Source organism: Kryptolebias marmoratus, linkage group LG18 (assembly GCF_001649575.2).
Source record: "Kryptolebias marmoratus isolate JLee-2015 linkage group LG18, ASM164957v2, whole genome shotgun sequence".
NCBI classification, from domain to species: domain Eukaryota; kingdom Metazoa; phylum Chordata; class Actinopteri; order Cyprinodontiformes; family Rivulidae; genus Kryptolebias; species Kryptolebias marmoratus.
This window is the reverse complement of record NC_051447.1, coordinates 17,946,592-17,965,385: the sequence shown is the minus strand read 5'-3', so window position 1 is coordinate 17,965,385 and position 18,794 is coordinate 17,946,592. Positions and strand designations below refer to the sequence as shown.

General features: G+C 43.9%; 1 protein-coding gene across 18 annotated transcripts in view; it reads left to right on the top strand.

Moving 5' to 3' along the window:
• The window catches only part of sox5 (SRY-box transcription factor 5), a 291,505-nt gene that overhangs the window by 184,863 nt on the left and 87,848 nt on the right, over positions 1 to 18,794 (top strand). For all 18 annotated transcript variants that reach the window (XM_037981187.1, XM_037981185.1, XM_037981190.1 and 15 more), the window contains 2 exons: positions 4,609 to 4,804; positions 17,512 to 17,734. In XM_037981187.1, coding sequence (XP_037837115.1) covers positions 4,609 to 4,804; positions 17,512 to 17,734 — 419 coding nt within the window. The remainder of the gene's footprint in view (positions 1 to 4,608; positions 4,805 to 17,511; positions 17,735 to 18,794) is intronic.

The window sequence follows — 18,794 nt, the reverse complement described above, 5'->3', positions numbered from 1 at the left end:
ATAATAGAAGACAGTGTCGTTCACAATGAAACCTCTGTCTTCCCAGGTAGAGAGGGATGGGTGAGGGGGCGCAGAGAGTTGGTGCTTGTGGGGAGGACGGGGGAGGACAGGGGGGAGGAAGAAAAAGACGGAGACCATTTGGGCCGAGGTGGGAGACCTTCAAAGCGCGGGACGAAAGAAAGAGGCCAGCTGGGACTCTTGTGTTGTCATTTATGTGAGAGAAAAAGCTTGTGTGTGTGTGTGTGTGTGTGTTTTGCGAGGCCAGGCCAAGTCGCTGACAGTGAGACAAATGTTGTGACTCCTTTATGGATTGCTTAACAAATGCAGCACAAATAGATGTTTGGCACAACAATGGTAAAGCACTGTCCGTCGCTCAATAAACATTAAGCAGCCCCCCCCCCCGGCTCCAAAAAACACCAGGGGATCGGGGTCGCCATCCACCGGATGCACTTTTCCTCTCCTTGTCTGTCTATTTTCATCCCCTCCTCCCCCAGCGTTGTCTTTCTGCCTCTTATGCCTTTTTCTAAAGCAGGATTTTCCCACGAGCTGTCCTCGCTTCGAGACTAACGAGAGCAGAACCCCCCCCTTCCAGAACCCCTTATCTTTTTCCTCATCCTTTCTTCGCCAAAAAGATGGTCATGTCGTCCGGTGACTTGGTGACATTAAAAGGGAAAACTTTGGAAACAAGTTTTCCCTCCGCCGTGCGTCTGTGTGTAACAGCAGCGATACGAGGTTGTGTGTTGTTGCCTTTTGTGGTGAAGCTGGACAGGAAACACGGTTAGGGCTGCCGGCCGGCGATTTAAGGCACCTCACAGAGGACGCTTTGTGTTCGAGACTGAGAGTGTCTGTACGTGTGTGTGTGAGCTGTCCCACAGGACAAAATCAAGCCTCATCACCGTCGCAGTTTAAAGAACTTAACGGGGAAAAGAAACGAAAGCGAAAACTTTTCCTTTATCCGAACATTTCCTCGTCGTTGCCGTCCCACTCTTCCCACTGCTCAAAAAGACAAGTCTATTTATACATATTAGGCAATATCCTTAAGAGGAAAAAAAGAAACTAGAAGGGAGAAAAGCTGGGAGAGAAGGGAGGGATGGAGCGACATTCTTACAAACAGCTGATTGTGTAAAAAAAAAAAAAAGAGAACAGTAAGTAAGAAAACACCGGAGCAAGATGGAGAGAGAGGGGGGGAAAGAGCAGGACAAGCGGTGTTAAAATAAGTTTAACAGCGTGTGACGGAGACACGAAGAGGGGCAGAAAGGAGATAGAGATTTCTCTTTTCAAAGCTGAAAGGGGGAAAAAATGATAGCAATAAAGCGGCGCGATGCGAGGGAAAACATTTGTTTAAATTCCAGCCTGAGGTGTCATACGGATGTAAATGTTGCGGTCGGCTTCCCGGGCGCCTTATCTAAAAAGGCACATTCCGCTAAACTATTTTGATATGCCCTTCCATTCCTTCAGAGAACAATTTCAAAGGTGGCTCGCATTTCCACGCAAATAGACCCTCACCTGAGTGACAGGCAGACACCACGTAGCTCTCCTAAAGGTGGCACAGGAGGGGGGGAAATTAAAAAAAAAACACTTCCGTGCTTATTTTTTTCTTACCATAAACGATGGATTGGATTGACTGTGTGCTGGTTGAAACAATGAGCTTCAATTTAAAGAGCAGCCACACACACACATACACACACGCTGCTGAGGAATTCTCCAGTGGAGGCTCCCACGCTCCCTGAAAGCTTGTTCTGAGTAGAGGAGTTAACAAGAGCAGTTAGCACCATGATTATGTTAGCAGCCAAACACGCCAAGCAAACGACCGCGTGTGTGACATTTCTACCATCGCTTTGTCTTAAACAAATTCTCCTTAATTCTTTGGGAACGTGTGAGAGCGCTCTCAGCTGCAGCTCTGCCAACGTGAAACGGGCGCGTTGATTACAGCCAGGAGACGGTTAACCACCGCTGATGGCGATTATTCGGCCCGTTAATGGACGTCCGTCGCTGTCCGATTAGTGACTTAGCGGCGGACGACATATGTGATATGAGAGGGACTTAGCTGAGGAGCCACTAATCATCAAAAAGCCAAGGGGAAGTGGCGCTCTAATCTCAGCTTAGCGCTCTCACCGTGTGCATGCGTTTGTGATTGATTTTAAGAGTTTTTTTTTTAGCAAAAAAAGGACATTTTTACATTAGGCTGCAGAGGCTGCAGCATATAAATGGGTGATTTTGTTTTATAAAGGGGTGAATTAATGCTAATATGCAAAAATTATGACCCGGGGAACTATTTCATCAACTTAAAGCAAATTTTTGCATCGCCTCACGTATTCAGACCTCTTCCTCTGGGTCGACCGCCCTGCCAAACTTTAAGTGTAGTAACCTGCACACCCGCTGTGCCCAGTTGTGTTATAATTCCACTTCAAAGGCAAATTGAGGGGAGAGAGGGGGATTTTATAGCCAGAGAGGAACTGTGAAAGGACTTCTTTTTTTTTTTTTTTTTTTTAAAGACACCTACCTCCGAGGGAAGAGAAGAGGACTCGTATTCAGATTTAAAAACACACGCGAGATCTTTTCTGCGTTAATGTGTAACCGAGGCTCGCCTGTCCGTTTGGATAAGCAGCTACTGTGGTTAAAATGATGGATAGTGAAAATTATAACGCACCCCTCGTTTTAAAAGAAGTTTCTGTGCGGACGTAAGCCGAGAGAGCTTCAGAGCTGACCCCAGGTCTGCGAGCCGGATTCTGGTCGGACGGAGGTGTGTGTGCAGGGCACAAGGGGCCGTGTGTTTGTGTCTGCCACGAAAGGCCTTAGTGTGAGAGAGTGAAAGGAGGCAAAGTAAACAGGTAGTGATGAAGACAGACCTCTGTTCTCTGTGTGTGTGTGTGCCGCGTGGCTCAAAAGGCAGTTTGTGCAGCTGGGCCTGCCGCTTGCACACACACACACACTTTACAACTTAAGCATCATAACTGTTTTCACAAGTCAGTTTCAGTTTTTGTATCGATGCGATTCAGCGGTAATACGTCTGTCTGTTCGAGTGTTTCTGCTGCAAAGTCGTAACTATTAAGTGAACGTTTTTGTTTTTTTTTGCTGAGCTCAGGCGGAGGGAAGATAAAGAAATCATTTGTTCCTGTTGATGTGTTTTCATGCTGTTTGTTCTTTTTCCTGCACATCCTGTCCTTTTCTGAAGGCAAATATTTCAACTTCAGCATTATTTTATTGGAGGGAAAAAATAAATAAAGCACGCAACGCAGTGAATCACATTGTCGAAACATTTTTAAAACTCATTAAAAAAAAAGGGGGACGTTTTGATTTAACATTTCCCTGAATGTTTCCCTCATCAGTGGATAAAACAGAACACGAGAAAAACATTTATTCTCCTGTGAAGGCTCTCAGAAATATGCAAGAATGGAAATTCATTAACTGATCTGTGAATATTACAGATAGAAACATGACATTTCTGTAGTTTATTTAAAACTTGAGTTTTCTATATGTCGCACTTTGCTTGTCCCAGAGTGACGCTTTGAGCTGCACTCGATATTGTTTGCGTTTCCCCTGTCATGAGGTAAATAAGCAATGAATTAGGGGCAGGGCTGCTCCGAGGAAGAATGCCAGATGTACAGTCCGGAGGAAATCCAATAGAGTCAAGAGCGTAATCAGTTTACTGGAGACAAGCGGCCAGCAAGGGGAGGAATCCGAGCGAGAGGGGCTGAGGAGGAAGACGGAGTCAATTAGAGTCGGGACGGAGACGTGTGCAGATGTGTAAAAAAAATAAAAACAGCTCGTTAAATCAAAGGTGGCCGCCTGTTGCTTGTTTCTGCCATCATGATGAGAACCTGCACCGCTCTGTCCCCGCGCCCCTGTCATGTGCTGCCTCTGCGCGACTGAGCGTTAGCAGCCTATTACCCAGGGTCATAGTCGCAGTGGCTTCAAGGCTGACAAGTGCATCTGAAAGCACTCAGGCGACGCTGAGAACCGCATTAAATTCTATTATTGCCGCACAGTCACTTCATCCCTATTCAGCTGAAGTACGGGGAGGCAAATTTACCTTGTGAGAGACAGAGTTCATCTAATAGACGTGGCTTTATATCCTTTTCCCTTTTCAAGGGAACAAAGCCACGATAACAAATGCAAACAGCAGGGCTGTCATGTTGCTCGCTATTTCCCTCCAGTTCCTCCATTGTCCGCAGGTTTTTATAAATACATATTATTGCCACTGTACATACTGCCCTCGGTCTGTGTTTCTCTGTGAAAAGCCTATTGTCAAGACGTGGTCATTTCCTCCACAATGCCTGTGCAAGCTGGCTCCATTTGCAGTAATGGCCCTGTCTTTTGGAAAAGTGAACGTTGAATGGCCCCCGTGGTAAACATATTGTAAGACCTGGGAGTGTGTGTGTGTGTGGGTCTGACAGAAGAGGAAGGGAACTTGTTGGGAAAAAAACAACACAAAAAAAGAAGAGTTTAAAGCAGGTTGATGACAGAGGAGGACCCAGGAGTTTATCTGTGGGAACTTCGCTCCAGTTGTCAGCCTCTTATATCATCTCGTGAATATTGCTCATTCTTCCTCCTGTTTTTTTTCCTCCTCCTCTCCCCTGTCTTCTCCGTCTCCTACTCCTTTTCCAGGATGTCTTCCAAGCGACCAGCCTCTCCATATGGGGGGACAGATGGAGAGGTAACCATGGCAACCAGCAGACAGCGAGTGGAGGATGAGGAGAGCGAGGGACTGGGCGGTGTCATCCACCTCCCCCTGGCCTCCTACTGCAGCAAGGTGTCCCCTCGCTCGCCCCCCAACCGCAACTTGGACAGCCCTCCCAGCACGGTAAGGGCGTTCAAGCCTCGCTTCTTTTGCCGTCGACCTCAAAGGGCGAGGGGGAGGGGCGGGGCGGGGCGTGGAGACGTTTTCAACAAGTTGGGTTTCCGAAGGATTCCCAAAAACTCAATTTTTCATCAGGAGAAAAAACGACACGATGATTTCTGGAGACAAACGTGAACGGAAGCGCTCGCCTCAGATCACGACACGTTCACCAATTATCTCAACTTTATAACGTTACAAAAAGAGGGAAAGAGAAATGCAGCCCCAGCAAAGTTCGACGCAGGGTTTAAATAATTTTGCTCATTTTTTATTTGATGCTATAAATTAGCATTTTGTTGTAACACCTGTTCAAGGACAACAGATGGAAAAATAGCTTTTTGGCTAACTGGTAATTTTACATCCATCTCATGTTCATGAATGTATATTATCCTCGAAAGAAAAACTTAACTCTGTGATTCGAGCTGCCACTATCGACCATTTTTACTTCAGTTAAATCTTAAACTGAACTTTGTTTCCCACAGAATATAGATTTAAAAAGGTGCTAATTCCAACACGCTACACAATGAAGCTCTGATTGTTTCAAATAAAAACTGCAAACTGCAGAGAGAAATTAACCTGATAAGTTCTTTTAACTTAACCTACAGTTTTCATATACGTATATATGAAATATATTTATTGAATGTATGGTTTTATATGGACTTATTTGATTTAAACGTTTATATAATATCTACACAATTAAATGCCAGAACGTAACTCCAGTCTAGAACCATGGTATAAATCCCACTGCTGGTATCAGCGGTCTCTTTAAAAGTTGAGTAAGTTAATTAACCATCAGAAACTGAACTGGGAAGTAAAATTTAAAAAGCAGAGATGGACGACGTTGACGGACAAAACGTCTTCTGGCGACTCGAGCAGAACCAGAGAACTTTCCGTGAGACTTGATAACAGAACGTGCAAAACGGCAAGATTCAGATCCTCATTTATGTCTGATGTAAATATAAGTTTGTAAGCTTGTCCTGCTGGTTTTTAATGTCTGTAGCAACAGGTGGTACTGATCTACAAGTTCTGTCAGACATTTATCCACAAGAAGAATGCAGCAGATGTAATCATGTGCTCTGTTTGCTTTCGAGTTCCTTTATGGACTTTATGAACGTACAAAAACAACCGTTTTCTCGTCGACCCCTTCGGCCTTTTACACCCCGGCTCTTTAAACATCGCGTTTGACCGCTCTGTCTGCCATGACAGTTTGGATCAGTCGGACATACGCGGCGCATGCTAGCGGCATGGAGGAAAATCGCTCGTTTCAGCTGAAAAGAGAAATTCATAAAGTTATGCGTCATTATTAGAGATGCGCATTTCAAGCAAAGATGATCTTCGAGTCCGTCCGGTGATTATTCCACTCGTCATCTTCTCAGCACAAGAAAATGTTCAAAAAGCAGAGAGAAGATCTTAACGAGAGCTAATCCCAGCTGCTGGTTTTGCTGAAATATGACCCCCAAGTCCTGCAGCTGAAAGCCGGGGATATTTGTTCCCGATATTTGCTCGACATGAGCAGAGATGCACGGTAAAGCTGACTTTCCATTTTGGAATCCTTTCAAAATAAAAGAGGCTCTGAGGTTTTTCTTTTCGGTGAAGTGGGTTAGGCATGTCTTTACCAAGTTACGTCTTCAAAATCCTCCATCTTAACTAGACTTTGAATATTAGAAAATACCATCCCATCCCTAATTGATGACAACTTATCATAATTAGTTATCCCGACTATTCACGGCATAAAAAAGGATAAACTTTGCATGAAAAAATGTTGGAATTTTTGAACGTTTTCAACTAGAAATGAACTTCCTTGGCCTTAAATATTTCTATTTAAAAATAAAACAGGTTGTGTAATGCAGTTTGGGGTTAAAACTCGTTCAGAACCAAAAATTGAAAGTGAGGTATGGATTTTTTTTTTAATTTTTTTTTTAAACCTGATCAGCTTTGCGATAATTCTGTTTACGCAACACAAAATTACTCCACGTGCCTCAGCGGTGAGTAACGACAAAACGAGTCCTAAAAAGGGAGAAATGCACTTTCTCTGCAGCTTTATTTATTTTAATATAATTTAACAGGGGAAAGCTTCTGTTTCCTTTCTCTCCATCTTATTAAGACCATTTGATGCACAGTTGGGTGACAGCAGAATGTGAAATGAGTCATTTTCTTTGGAGGAAGTGTGACACAGAGGTGCTGCTGGATGTATGGCTCTGTTTATGTGAGGCTAGTTATGCATGTAGGTTTGCTATTGTTGCTCATAAGGACTCAGTTTGCACGCCGTTTTCTTTTAAGTGCACGCGCTGATCATATAGATTACATCAGTTCGATGCGATCTAGTCATTATCTTACATAAAGATTTAATATTTGGACTTTTTGTTCACTTGTTGAGTCTTAAAACAGCACTCGTATCCATCAACACACAGCTCCCGGTGCTCTGGAAACACCCGTCGACCTTTCCCCCCCCTCACGCAGACAATAAACTCGCTCGTGCTGTAAAACAATAAACGGTGCTTAGGAGTTGTAATGGAAAGCTAATTCTGTAATTAGCCCGCTGATTAGGCCCCACACCCCTCCCCGGCTGGACTCTGCGTGTGTGGCAGGTGCTGACTGTAAACCAAAGTCCTGGGATGGTGGAGGAACACACACACGCCTGGGTTATCTGTCGCTGTCCGGGACGGCGATTAGATTAATCCTGGTTTCATTTAGATCGGTTTTTATCGCCGTTCTCCTCAGGTGACTGAGAAGAAGAATATTCAGCAATCTGTTTTTACTTCCTGGATGACTGAGGAGACTTCATGTGTGTGTGTTGTTAAATATGTCGTTTTCTGTTTGAGGGATGGAGGGTTAACGGTGCCAATCCTTTTCATCGCTGGCTGTCAGAGGAGGAAGGATTAACCACAAGCTGGGGGTGTTGAAGGGCCCCCGAGGGATGGAGACGGGGGTCTCCTGCTCTCGGGGCAGTTGTCGTAAAGTGATATCGGGGAAGTAAAGGCTCATCTGCGACCAGTCGGCTTGGAAGCGAGGCAGCAGGGGACAGCCAGAGGAGGAGGGGGGGCGCGAGATTACAGCTTTATCTTGTCGTGGTGAATTAGCACGGTGGAGGAGAGGCGCTCAGCAACACGCTGACCTCTTCATTCCTGCATCGCCTGCCTGTTCGGCTTCACCTGCCACGCAGCAGCCGACTGAAAGCCAGAAAAAGCTGAAATCTGATGGAGTATTTAGTTGTTTTTTTTTAAAATCCAGCCTCAGATGTGAACATTTAATGACTCACAATGAATGCGAAGCTCTCACCGCACAGCTGGACTCTGATTGGCTCTGCTAAAATGCATGATGGGAATAATTTCAGCAGCTCATTGAGATCATCCAGGCCCCACAAAAACCAGAAACGATGAAGACAAACGGGATCGAAACTCGGGCCACTCCTGACCAGACATTTTCTTTTAAGAAAAGCAACACTAGATGATGTTAAATATTCATTTTGCTGTTTTTTCTGTCGTCTCTTTACCTCCCTCTCCCTTCTGCGGATCGAGGGTGAGCTCCAGTCTAATGACGGGATTTTTAATTTGATCTAAAATAAAACAGACAAATACCGGCTCTTCTCTCCCACTTAACGACACACAGTTCATTGCAAAGTATTCGCCCCCTTACGTATTTTATTTTATTGCCTTACAACCTAAATGATAATTCTAGAAAAGTATTTCAGACTAACAAAGTTAAATAAAGGAAAAATAAATAATTCTAAAAGTATTTAACAGTTTTCAATGCTTTTTGCTTTAAACCCTCATCCGTTACATTCAGAAGCCACAGATTTAGTTAAATAATATCCACCTGTGGGGGAATCTGAGTAAAATAGGCCTTCAGTGTTGGAGAAAATGTCCTGTTTGTCTCCCTTCTGTCCTTGGGTTTCTGTTTTGTTCGTGTCCAGTCTGTGTGGTCCTGCTTGATCGATCATTTCTCGTCTAATATTAATCTTAAAAGGGATTCTTTCTTTTAAAAAACAGAAACTTTCCACTGTTTGACATTCCTTAAGCGAGCTGAAACCAGCAGAAAGTGAACGTGGAGCAGACTTCCTCGCTCCCGCCGCTCAGATCGGATTTCTGCGTCGTTCGCGTTATAATTTAAACGCCGTCAGACCCTGAAGTGACTCGCATGCGCAGGAGACGCGATGTCACGCCGTGTTTACGCGAGCAAACACACTCCGGTGACGTAAAAGTCGGATAAAATGGGACGTGACCGTTCAGACTGAGGTCGCTTTAATAAAACATCTCATTTATATCCGATTCAGAGCCACATTTGAAAAAAAAAAAAAAACGTTCAGATATGAGTCATATATATGGCGGAAAATTTCAGTAAATCTTCTACGGAAGGTTGAGCTGCGGTATTTAGGAAGTATTCCAAATCTGACAGTTTTCTCTGGGAATTAATTTAAAACCATCAGGATCGCATCCAAACAAAAATATAACAGTTTTGTTTTGTCGGAGGCAGATTTATAAGAATACACAGCCAGCAAAGTAATTAAGTAGTTAACATTATTCATGAGGGGAAACTTTCTTAAGGTCGGTGCCTCACCTGTCGGAACAGGATGACTCCATAATCCTCATCTTTTATCTGTCCTCCTTTGCCTTTTATTCTTTTTTAGTGTTTATGTTTGCAAATCCTCGCGAAAAAAAAATGTTTTCACATCAGGCAGAGGCGAGCATCTTCTTTCATGGACGTGCTAATGGACAAACACTAATAATTTCATTAACAGCCTCACTGCGGACAACTATAATGATATTTCGTCAAGCATTATCTCTTATTCATCTTCCTCCACGAGCGCACCCTTCCCCTCTTTTTCCTTTTTTTTTTTTTAAATCTACAATTTCAATGTGTGATTATGTGTGTGTTCATGTGAATACGACAGATTTAACACAGCCATTGAGCAGTCTTGAGACACAGTGGTCACACTTAATTTCTCATGCCAGCGATGCACTAATGAATCAACACACGCCTGCCTGTCAACAGCGAGGGGTCGTGGTAAAATATACTGGCATGCATTTTAGCCAAAACTGCTATTTAAAACACGGCAAATACAGCTGCGTGCTGTCAGATAAAGACGGGGCAAATGTGTAATTCTTGGACAACGACAATATTAGACAAATGAAATAGTTTTCCTGTTTAAACTCCCCTTATATCGGTAATCTTTTTTTAGTTTTTTTTAGGAGCGTTAGAGGCGTCCTGCCATATTTTTCTGACGTGAGAAGTAAAGTAATGTGTGTGTTTACTGGTTTGTCCCAGCCCGAGGGTCCCCCGAGTCAAAACTGACAGCGTCTGTGTTTAGCCATGGCATGTAAGGGGATTTGTTGTGTGTGTGCGTGTGTTTTGCAGCATGTCGAGGTCTGTTTTTATTTTTTTTAAGTATGGTAAAGATTGGCACCAGCGTAGACCTGACTCCAACCAACCCCCCCCCCCTCCTGCAGGGAGCAATCAGTGGCATCCTCCTGGTGCGCGTTCAGCCGTTTCCAGCGCTTCCTACTTGCCACATTGTCCACGCCTTGATCCGCGGCGACGCGCCGAGCGTTAAATATCGTTTTTTCACGCGTACACCTTTCACAGCCCGAGACATGTCAGGCTGAAAACTAAGGCAGAGAGAGTTTCTTCCGTCGGGCACCAGAGAGGGGAAAAAAAACAACTAAATAAATAAATAAAAATGAAGAGCGACATCTGTGCTGGCTGCAGGAAAAAATAGCATTTTCTTCCTTTTTTTGGCAAGACTTAAGTGTTTTTAAACCAACCTCCCCTCACAGATGAGCTTAAGAAGACAAAAGTTGTTTAATTCGGTTCCATTGCAGAGGCAGTAAAAGGATAAAGAGAGTGAGGCGCAATTTTTACTTTGTTCCAGTCATTTGGAAGAGAATTGACATCTGCAAACTAAAGGCAGAACCGCCCACACTGCCAGCCTGCCACATCCAGTGCATATAAATACATATATGCAGACACTCGTACATTCCCGCACACACACCTACAGGCTATGTGCACCGACGGTGTCGCACATACATGCAGAGGAATGCTTCGCTCACGTGCACCGAGAGGAGGAGAGGAGGGCACCGGCGTTTACAGTGTTTGTACTCATGAATAAATGCATGTTGATGAGAAAAGTTTTGCAACCTGTGTTACAGCGTGGCTGAGTGACACCCATTTACATCAGAAAATCTGCCTCGTGTCTTGTCTTTTTTTTTTTTTTGATCCCTCTGTTTTGGTCTTTGCGAGGCTTGTGGATTATATGCTCGGAGGTTGACGGGGGGGGGGGAGATACATAAGCCATTTAAGTTGCCTTCAGGATCAGCGCTGTCTGTCGGAGTTCACACATAAATAACGCCGCGGGCCCTAATGTACCGGGGTCTTTGAAGCAGCCACGGCTCCCTGCTAATTCCATTTGATTGGGAAATGACCTTCATTGTTGGTCGCAGCCAGATGACATCTCCCTGGCAGGTTCTCGACATCCCTTCAACCCCCCCCTCTCCTCCGTCTCTCCCATCCATATTCTTGTTCTGTTTGTTTTGTTTGCGCGACATCTTTCTCGAAAGGAAGAGTGCGGCTCTTTTAAGCAGGCGCTGGATTAGATAAATGGGATGTGACAGGTGTGACCGTTGCCTTCAAGATGCCTGCTTTCCTCCTGCTCACTCTTTCAACTTGCTCTTCTATGATTTCCTCTAATAACACTGCTTCTCTTGCTTTGTTATTTCAAATTTAGCTCTTTTTTTTTGAGTTACATCTGGTGGCACAACTAACGAATTCTGTGAAGGAATGCATATTGCCCGCCGCCTTTCGTGTTTTATTTCAAGATGGCCGCCACAGCCATAAGAAGATGACTTTCAGCTACTACCACATAAACTTTACCTCAATATCTGTAATTTTGAGCAAGTTAAGGACTATTTTCCATCTTATTTTGGGAATGTAAATTAATTTTTGATGCAGAAAGTTTCATTAAAATCTGTTCAATAGTTCATGAGATGATTTACTAACAGACAGTACTGACTAGAACAGTTAACGCCAAAGTTGTGGGCAAAGATGTGGAGCAATCTGTAGTGCTCTGAGTATCCGTTTGGGATGACTCTCAGCTACCACCACACCAAATTTTAGCTCAATATCTGAAAAATTGGCCACGTAATAAAAAATAAAGTGTTTTGTAAGTCAGCTGGGTCAACGTTGGGTCGACTCCAAGATGTAGATGCACACTCAGCGATTTCATTAAAATCCAACCAGTAGTTCTTGAGATATTTTGCTAACAGACGGGCGCTGAAACTAAAAAAACTTAATAGCAAAGTTTCAAAAACAGATCTCGCTCAATCAGTTTGTGCTTAGAATATGTGACGGGGATTACTCTCAGTGTGTAAAACCAGCCGAGTTAGAACCAAGTTGTTTAGCTGAGGCGACCATCTTGAATGGGATTGACTCCAGAATTTAATTGTTTCATTCAAAGAAACTACCGTATTTTTCTGGCAACAAGGCGCACTTTTCTCAAAAACACGACAGGGCGCCTTATAATCCGGAGCACCTTATATATGTAAGAAGTTGTGATGTTTTAGTACGACTTTGGTAAACTACAAAGCCGCGGCGCGCGGTGGAGGCGTTTATACTTGACGCTTACGTCGGTGCAGTATCCCTCCGTGAGTTTTAAACCATTTGATTATCTTTGTCTCTCACAGAGGGATCATATACAGGGGTTAGACAATGAAACTGAAACACCTGGCATTTTAGTGTGGGAGGTGTCATGGCAAAATTGGACCGGCCTGGTGGCCGATCTTCATTAATTGCACATTGCACCAGTATAAGCACAGTTTGGCTCCAAATATTGCAACGCACACATTGTGGGTGACATACCAGAGTTCAAAAGAGGATAAATTGTTGGTGCATCTGTGACCAAGACAGCAAGTCTTTGTGATGTATCAAGAGCCACGGTGTCCAGGGTAATGTCAGCATACCACCAAGGAGGACGAACCACATCCAACAGGATTAACTGTCTGAAAGGGACGTTCCAGGTGTTTCACTTTCATTTGCCCCTTTTACACGGGCTCTATTTCAGAAGTCCGGCTCTACTCGCTCTATAAAGAATGCATCGCGTTCACACCGGCCAGTTTGGTCTGTAGCAGAGGAACGCCTCCTCATGTTGCTGTTTTTTAAACTTATGGGGATTCTCCTGAGACTTCAGGAAGAGAGGCGCAGTGGAAGAAATGCTCTGGATGCTGCGATTGTTGCGCAGAGTAGGACAGCTGTTATCAGCCGGAGATTTCAGGCTTTACAGCGCCTTCAGCTGGGGGACAGACGGCAGAAACGTTGCAGGGTAAGCTAACGCTGGTGTTTATATTCCTACCTTCGCTCTTTATGCTTGCATCTGGCCACACCTACGAAGCAGGGACCAAAACAGCAGGGCCGGCCTCGAAATAATGCTGGTGGAAACACACGCAAAGCAAGTGGAGTAGAGTGGAGCCGGGACCTTTAGAGCCAGTGGAAAAGGGGGAATTGTCTAACCCCTGTAAATGCTGATACAGGCAAACCAGCTCCGCTAGAGCACCGAAATCCTCCATTTTGAAGGGAACACGGTCCGCGTGAAGTTCCAAAAATGACGATGCGCCTTATATATGACAAAAGATCAAAAATGGACCATTCATTGGCCCTATAGTGCAGAAAATACGGTGCTTAAATTACGTTACACTGTAACTGTAATCCATGAATACAATTTGGGTTACATTTTCTGTGAAAACGCTAGACTGTTTGATTAGTATTTATTTTGTGCACAACTCAGGAGCCCCAATAGTCGAGGTTGAAGTTTTGTGTCGCGACACATCTCCTCTCTAATAATAAATGATAATGTGTTTGACTTCCATGCTTTTAAAATCCTCCAGTGACTGCTGCTAAGGTTGTCACCGCCAAGTTTAAACAGTCACGATTTAGGAACGTAAATAAATGTAATATGTTACGCTTTTTACATTTTAAACGGAGTAACTTGTAATTGTAACTAATTGCACTTTCAAACAGTGATCATACCCAAACCGTCGCAGCTTCATCACTGCATCACAACCTGCCAGGCTGCTACAATTCAAGACGAATAGAATTAGTGAATTATTGAGCGCGCTGACTTATTCAGAGTGTGGAAACACAAAGAGTCCAAGTGAGAGAGGCAGCGAGGTGTTGAAAATGCCAAGTGATAATGGTCTGCTGTACCTCTCATATGGAGATGGGCCACTGACAATGGAAGTATTGTCAGGCTTTATCATCCTAATCGAACGCAGGAAAAAAAATACTTTTGTTTTTGCAAACAGAAACATATTCGCTCCGGGTGGAGATGATGTTTTCGCCCGTGTGTCTGAACCACTGGACGGATTTTAATGAAACTCTCCGAAAGTAACTAATTTTGTGCTTCGACCTTAGGAAGCACAAATTTGAGCTGAAATGTGGTGTGGTAGTAGCTGAGCATCATCCTCAACACAATGCCAGCAACTACACATTGTGTGAAATTTTCACGTCAACCCCATTTGTCTGTTAGCAAAACATCTTGGACAAATTTGATTAAAATTCTCAAAGTAATTGTTACGACTACAATCAACATCTGCAAACACAAAAATGGCTGCAACTCAGTCAGTTTTAGAGACATTAATGCCCCTTTTACACCGGCTCTAAAGGTCCCGGCTCCACTCTACTCGGCTTGCTTTGCGCGCGTTTACATTTGCATTTTTTCGAGGCCGGTCCCTGCTTTTTTGGTCCCTGCTTTGGAGTAGGGCAGCTGGGCCGGCCCTGCTTCGTGGGCGGCGCAAGCTTAGCTCCTGTTCACTCATTGGTCGTGGGTGTGGCCAGATGCAAGCATAAAGAGCGAAGGTAGGAATATAACCAACAGCGTTAGCTTACCCTGCAACGTTTCTGCCGTCTGTCCCCCAGCTGAAGGCGCTGTAAAGCCTGAAATCTCCGGCGGATAACAGCTGTCCTACTCTGCGCAACAACCGCAGCATCCAGAGCATTTCTTCCACTGCGCCTCTCTTCCTGAAGTCTCAGGAGAATCCCCATAAGTTTAAAAAACAGCAACAACACAGGGCCAACGTTGTCCGTAGCGCTTTAGTTGTCTCCACAACTTGTGCCAAGTTTCAGTCCCGCCCCCTGCAATACGAGGAGGCGTTCCTCTGCTACCGACTAAACTGGCCGGTGTGAACGCGATGCATTCTTTATCGAGCCGAGCCGAGTAGAACCGGACTTCTGAATTAGGGCCCGTGTAAAAGGGGCATAAGCTAAAATTTGGTGTGGTAGTAGCTGAGAGTCATCCTCAAGACATACTCTGAGCACAAAGAGATCTCAGTATCGCATGACGATGCTCATAGTCATCTGCAAGATGGCTACAACCATGCCCCTATTCAGTATAAGATTATTTTAGTTTAAAACTCTGGCATTAAAGGCTGCGGGTGATATGCATTCCTTTAAGGAATGCTAGGCCTTTATTCTCTTCTACGCCTAAAAGAAAAAAGTCAAACTCTGGACTTGTTCCGATTGCCTCATCCTGGACTGTGATCCACCAACTCTCCGCGGGTTAATGATTAGATCTCTGCCCCAACACAACACAATATATTTAATATCCCTGGAATGCACTTCAGTCTCTCTGACACACAAACCAACAAAGGAACTTTCCGGCGTGTGTGCGCCGTCGTCTCAGGTGGCGTTTGCCTGCACTGCAGCGAGATTCGCCAAAGATTAACCCCGTGGACCATTGACCCTCGTGTTCACGAAGAGCTGAGCCGACAGACTGGCCGGATGATTGACTTACTGACTCATTTCTTGCTGTAATTAAGCAGCACACCCTAACTTACCCACGTGAGGGTCCAACCGGCACAATATTATTTGTTTTTTAACGTGGAGCCCATTTTAGTTGCACAGCCTTCAGTATATTTGTATGAAAAGCCTGTTTTTCAGGTGACTGTGCCCTCCCTCTCCATGTCTCTGTTAATTGGCCTGAGCCAGCGTTAAGTCTGTAATGCTGGCTGAAGAAACAAACACGGGTTTTACTGGGCCAAAGATTAACATGTTAACTGTGCTTACTGTAGCATTCACCTGCTGCTTTTAGGCCCATTGTCACAGCCAAGTTAGTCAATTTTCTTAGATTTTCAATTAAGGGTTGCAGTTTGATATTTGCACACATGCTCGTGTAGTAGATCTGCGTAAATTAAAAGAATATTTGAGACCCAGATTCACTAAGACGGCACCGCGCCTGATTTTTGCTCGATTCTCTGAGCATCATGCTATCCGTTCCTTCCCTGATTTATATTCACAAGGGCAAACGGCACTCAACATGCCCATCAGGCTCAGCAGATGGGAGCAATTAGCCCACATTTTGGGTCAGATCGTGGTTGTTTTCACAACAGAGTAAGAATACGACCTTCCGCTGCAAACAGCAGACACAAAAGTGACAGAAAATGAAAAAATTAGAGAAATTAAATTAGATCTGGGGGTATCAGGGTAAGCCAGAAGGGTAAATAATGTATTGTAATGTATAATAAATGTATTACTCCCTCTCAGTTTTGAGTATCAGGCATTTCTGACATGCCTGCCCTGTTGTAGTGAAGCCAGGAGTGCAGCAGATTGCTCCTCTTCCTCTGCTTCTTCTCCTGAGATGTATATGTTACCCCCCCAGTTTTCAGGAGACGGTAATTATCTCATCCTAAGTATGCGTCGAGAACAGTTCTGGTGTTTGGAATTGCGCATGTTTAGCTCTGGGAGCAATTTATAAACGTGGGCGGGTTTTTCCTCCAAAACCGGAGCGTATAACTTTAAATTTAAATATGGTTGATCTGTGCCAGTTCTAGTAGGCGCTTTTTGGTTCAAAGTGCAGTTTAAAAAGGCAAATCTCACTTTTATTTGTGCCCACAAGACATGCGATAGAGATTTGGGCTCATCTAGATGCTTTCTAAGAATTATTTCTGTGCAAATCTGCCTACCATCACAATTTCCCAAAGTTATCGTAATGAATATGTTAAAAACTAAACTTTTGACACAAGACAGCAGGATAATTAGTCATCGTGAAAACTTGGGAAAGCTTCACTTTAGCCTGTGCTGTTGGTGACTTAGAGGTTGTTTTTTATGAAAAACTCTTTGACATCGCTCCAGAGCTTTCTTCTCTCAAAAGGAATGCATTATTTCTATTGATTTTTCTTTTTTTTGCGTTTCGCCGGAGTTGCACCCTCAGCATTAACCGCCATGAATCTCGAGACAAAAGTTCGTCAGCTCTGAAAGTTGGGCATCGATTACTGTAGCGTTGGACGTTTCTCAAAGGGAGCCGCGGAAGGCTTTGTGATGAAGAGTTAGCGTGACACTTTTAAGCACGGCAGAGCGTCTTACTGTTGTTTCATGTGCTCTTTCTGTCAAGTACCTCCAAGTCAGTCAAATGCAGATTCCAGAGGATGCGAGAAAGACAGAAGAAGGATGCCCTAACTTGAGATAACTGGCCGGGGATGAAAGTTGTTGCATTGAGATATAAGAATAGGAGACAGAGGGGGGGAATAAAGATCGCAAGAGTTGGAAAGAAAGATGAGGATAATGAGTAGGCTTGTGCCAGCTCCTCCCCGATCTCCATTTAATTTTCTTCATCTGAAGTTGCTTTAATTATTTCTACGAGTTTAAACTTGTCAGTTTTCTTTCTCCGTTTTTTCCCCCTCCTCTCCCCGCAGGATCACGACGGCACCAAGGGGAGTTCACTGAGTCCCTACCCACAGCACAATGCTACCTCACCGGGCAAAGAGGAGGGCGGAGGCGGGGGACGACCCTGCAGCGACGGCGGCTCGGCCACCGGCACCCTCGGGACCCCTGAGCGACGCAAGGGCAGCCTGGCCGATGTCGTGGACACACTGAAACAGCGCAAGATGGAGGAGCTGATCAAGAACGAGCCAGAAGGTCAGTGACGAAGGGCTCCCCTCGATCTCACACTTTCATCCCTCTCTGTCTCTGTCGTGTGTGAACGCTGACTCAGCGTATTGTTTTCTTGTTTATATGATGGGATATATAACAAAGTAAAGATTCGACGCAATCTGCCGGCTTCCTTAGATGGATAACTTTTTCTAATTAGCATTTTATAACCTATGGGAATGTTTTAGCACAGAGCCTTAAGTTTTCTGTTAAAATTTTTTTTTTTTTTCTGTACATTTTTCCGCATATTTTAACCATTCAGCTCCAAAAACGTTCACATTATCCAGGAGATGGATGCAATGACTTCTGGTATTTATGTTTTCGTGGTTGTATAATTATTAACATATAACCTTTTTTGGTTTCATTTAGCTACTGTTACTCAGTTTTGCTCGTTTTAGATTTTAGCTGCTGTATTTCTAATTTTAGCTTTTAGCTAAAGATGGTTTTCTGTTTTAAGTACAGTTTTGCAAATTTAAAGTTTAAGCTGCATTTTATTTTCTAATTGTAGGGTTTAGTAACTGTTCTGTTATTTTAGCTTTTAGCTACTGTTGTGCTCGTTTTCTCTTTTTGGTATGGTTTTGCTGATTTCAACTTCTTAATTTTAACCAACTACTGTTGGGCTTATCTTACGTTTTAGCTAATGTTTTGGTAATTTTCGATTTTAGCTGCTGTATTGCTTGTTTTAGATAATAAGTACCGTTTTACTAGGTTTTAGCTACAGTTTTGCTAATTTTAGCAGTTAGCTTCTGTTCTGCTTGTTTTAACTTTTTCAGTCATTCAGCACTCAGCATTCACGCTGAATTTTCGTAGAAAATGCTAATTTTTCTAGTTTTCTGTGTCTTTCACTCTTTCGTTCTGAACTGAACCCACACATATTCAGACAAGAGGAGAGCCTTTGTTTTTTTTTCCCAGCATACAGACTGACAGCATCAGCTGCTTGGGCCTATTGTCCACTTTGCTTTGCATATTTATCACAACCTGACAAGTAAGATGTGAGTGCATGTGTGAGGGTTGTCTGCTCGAGTGTGTTAAAGAAAAAAAAAATACT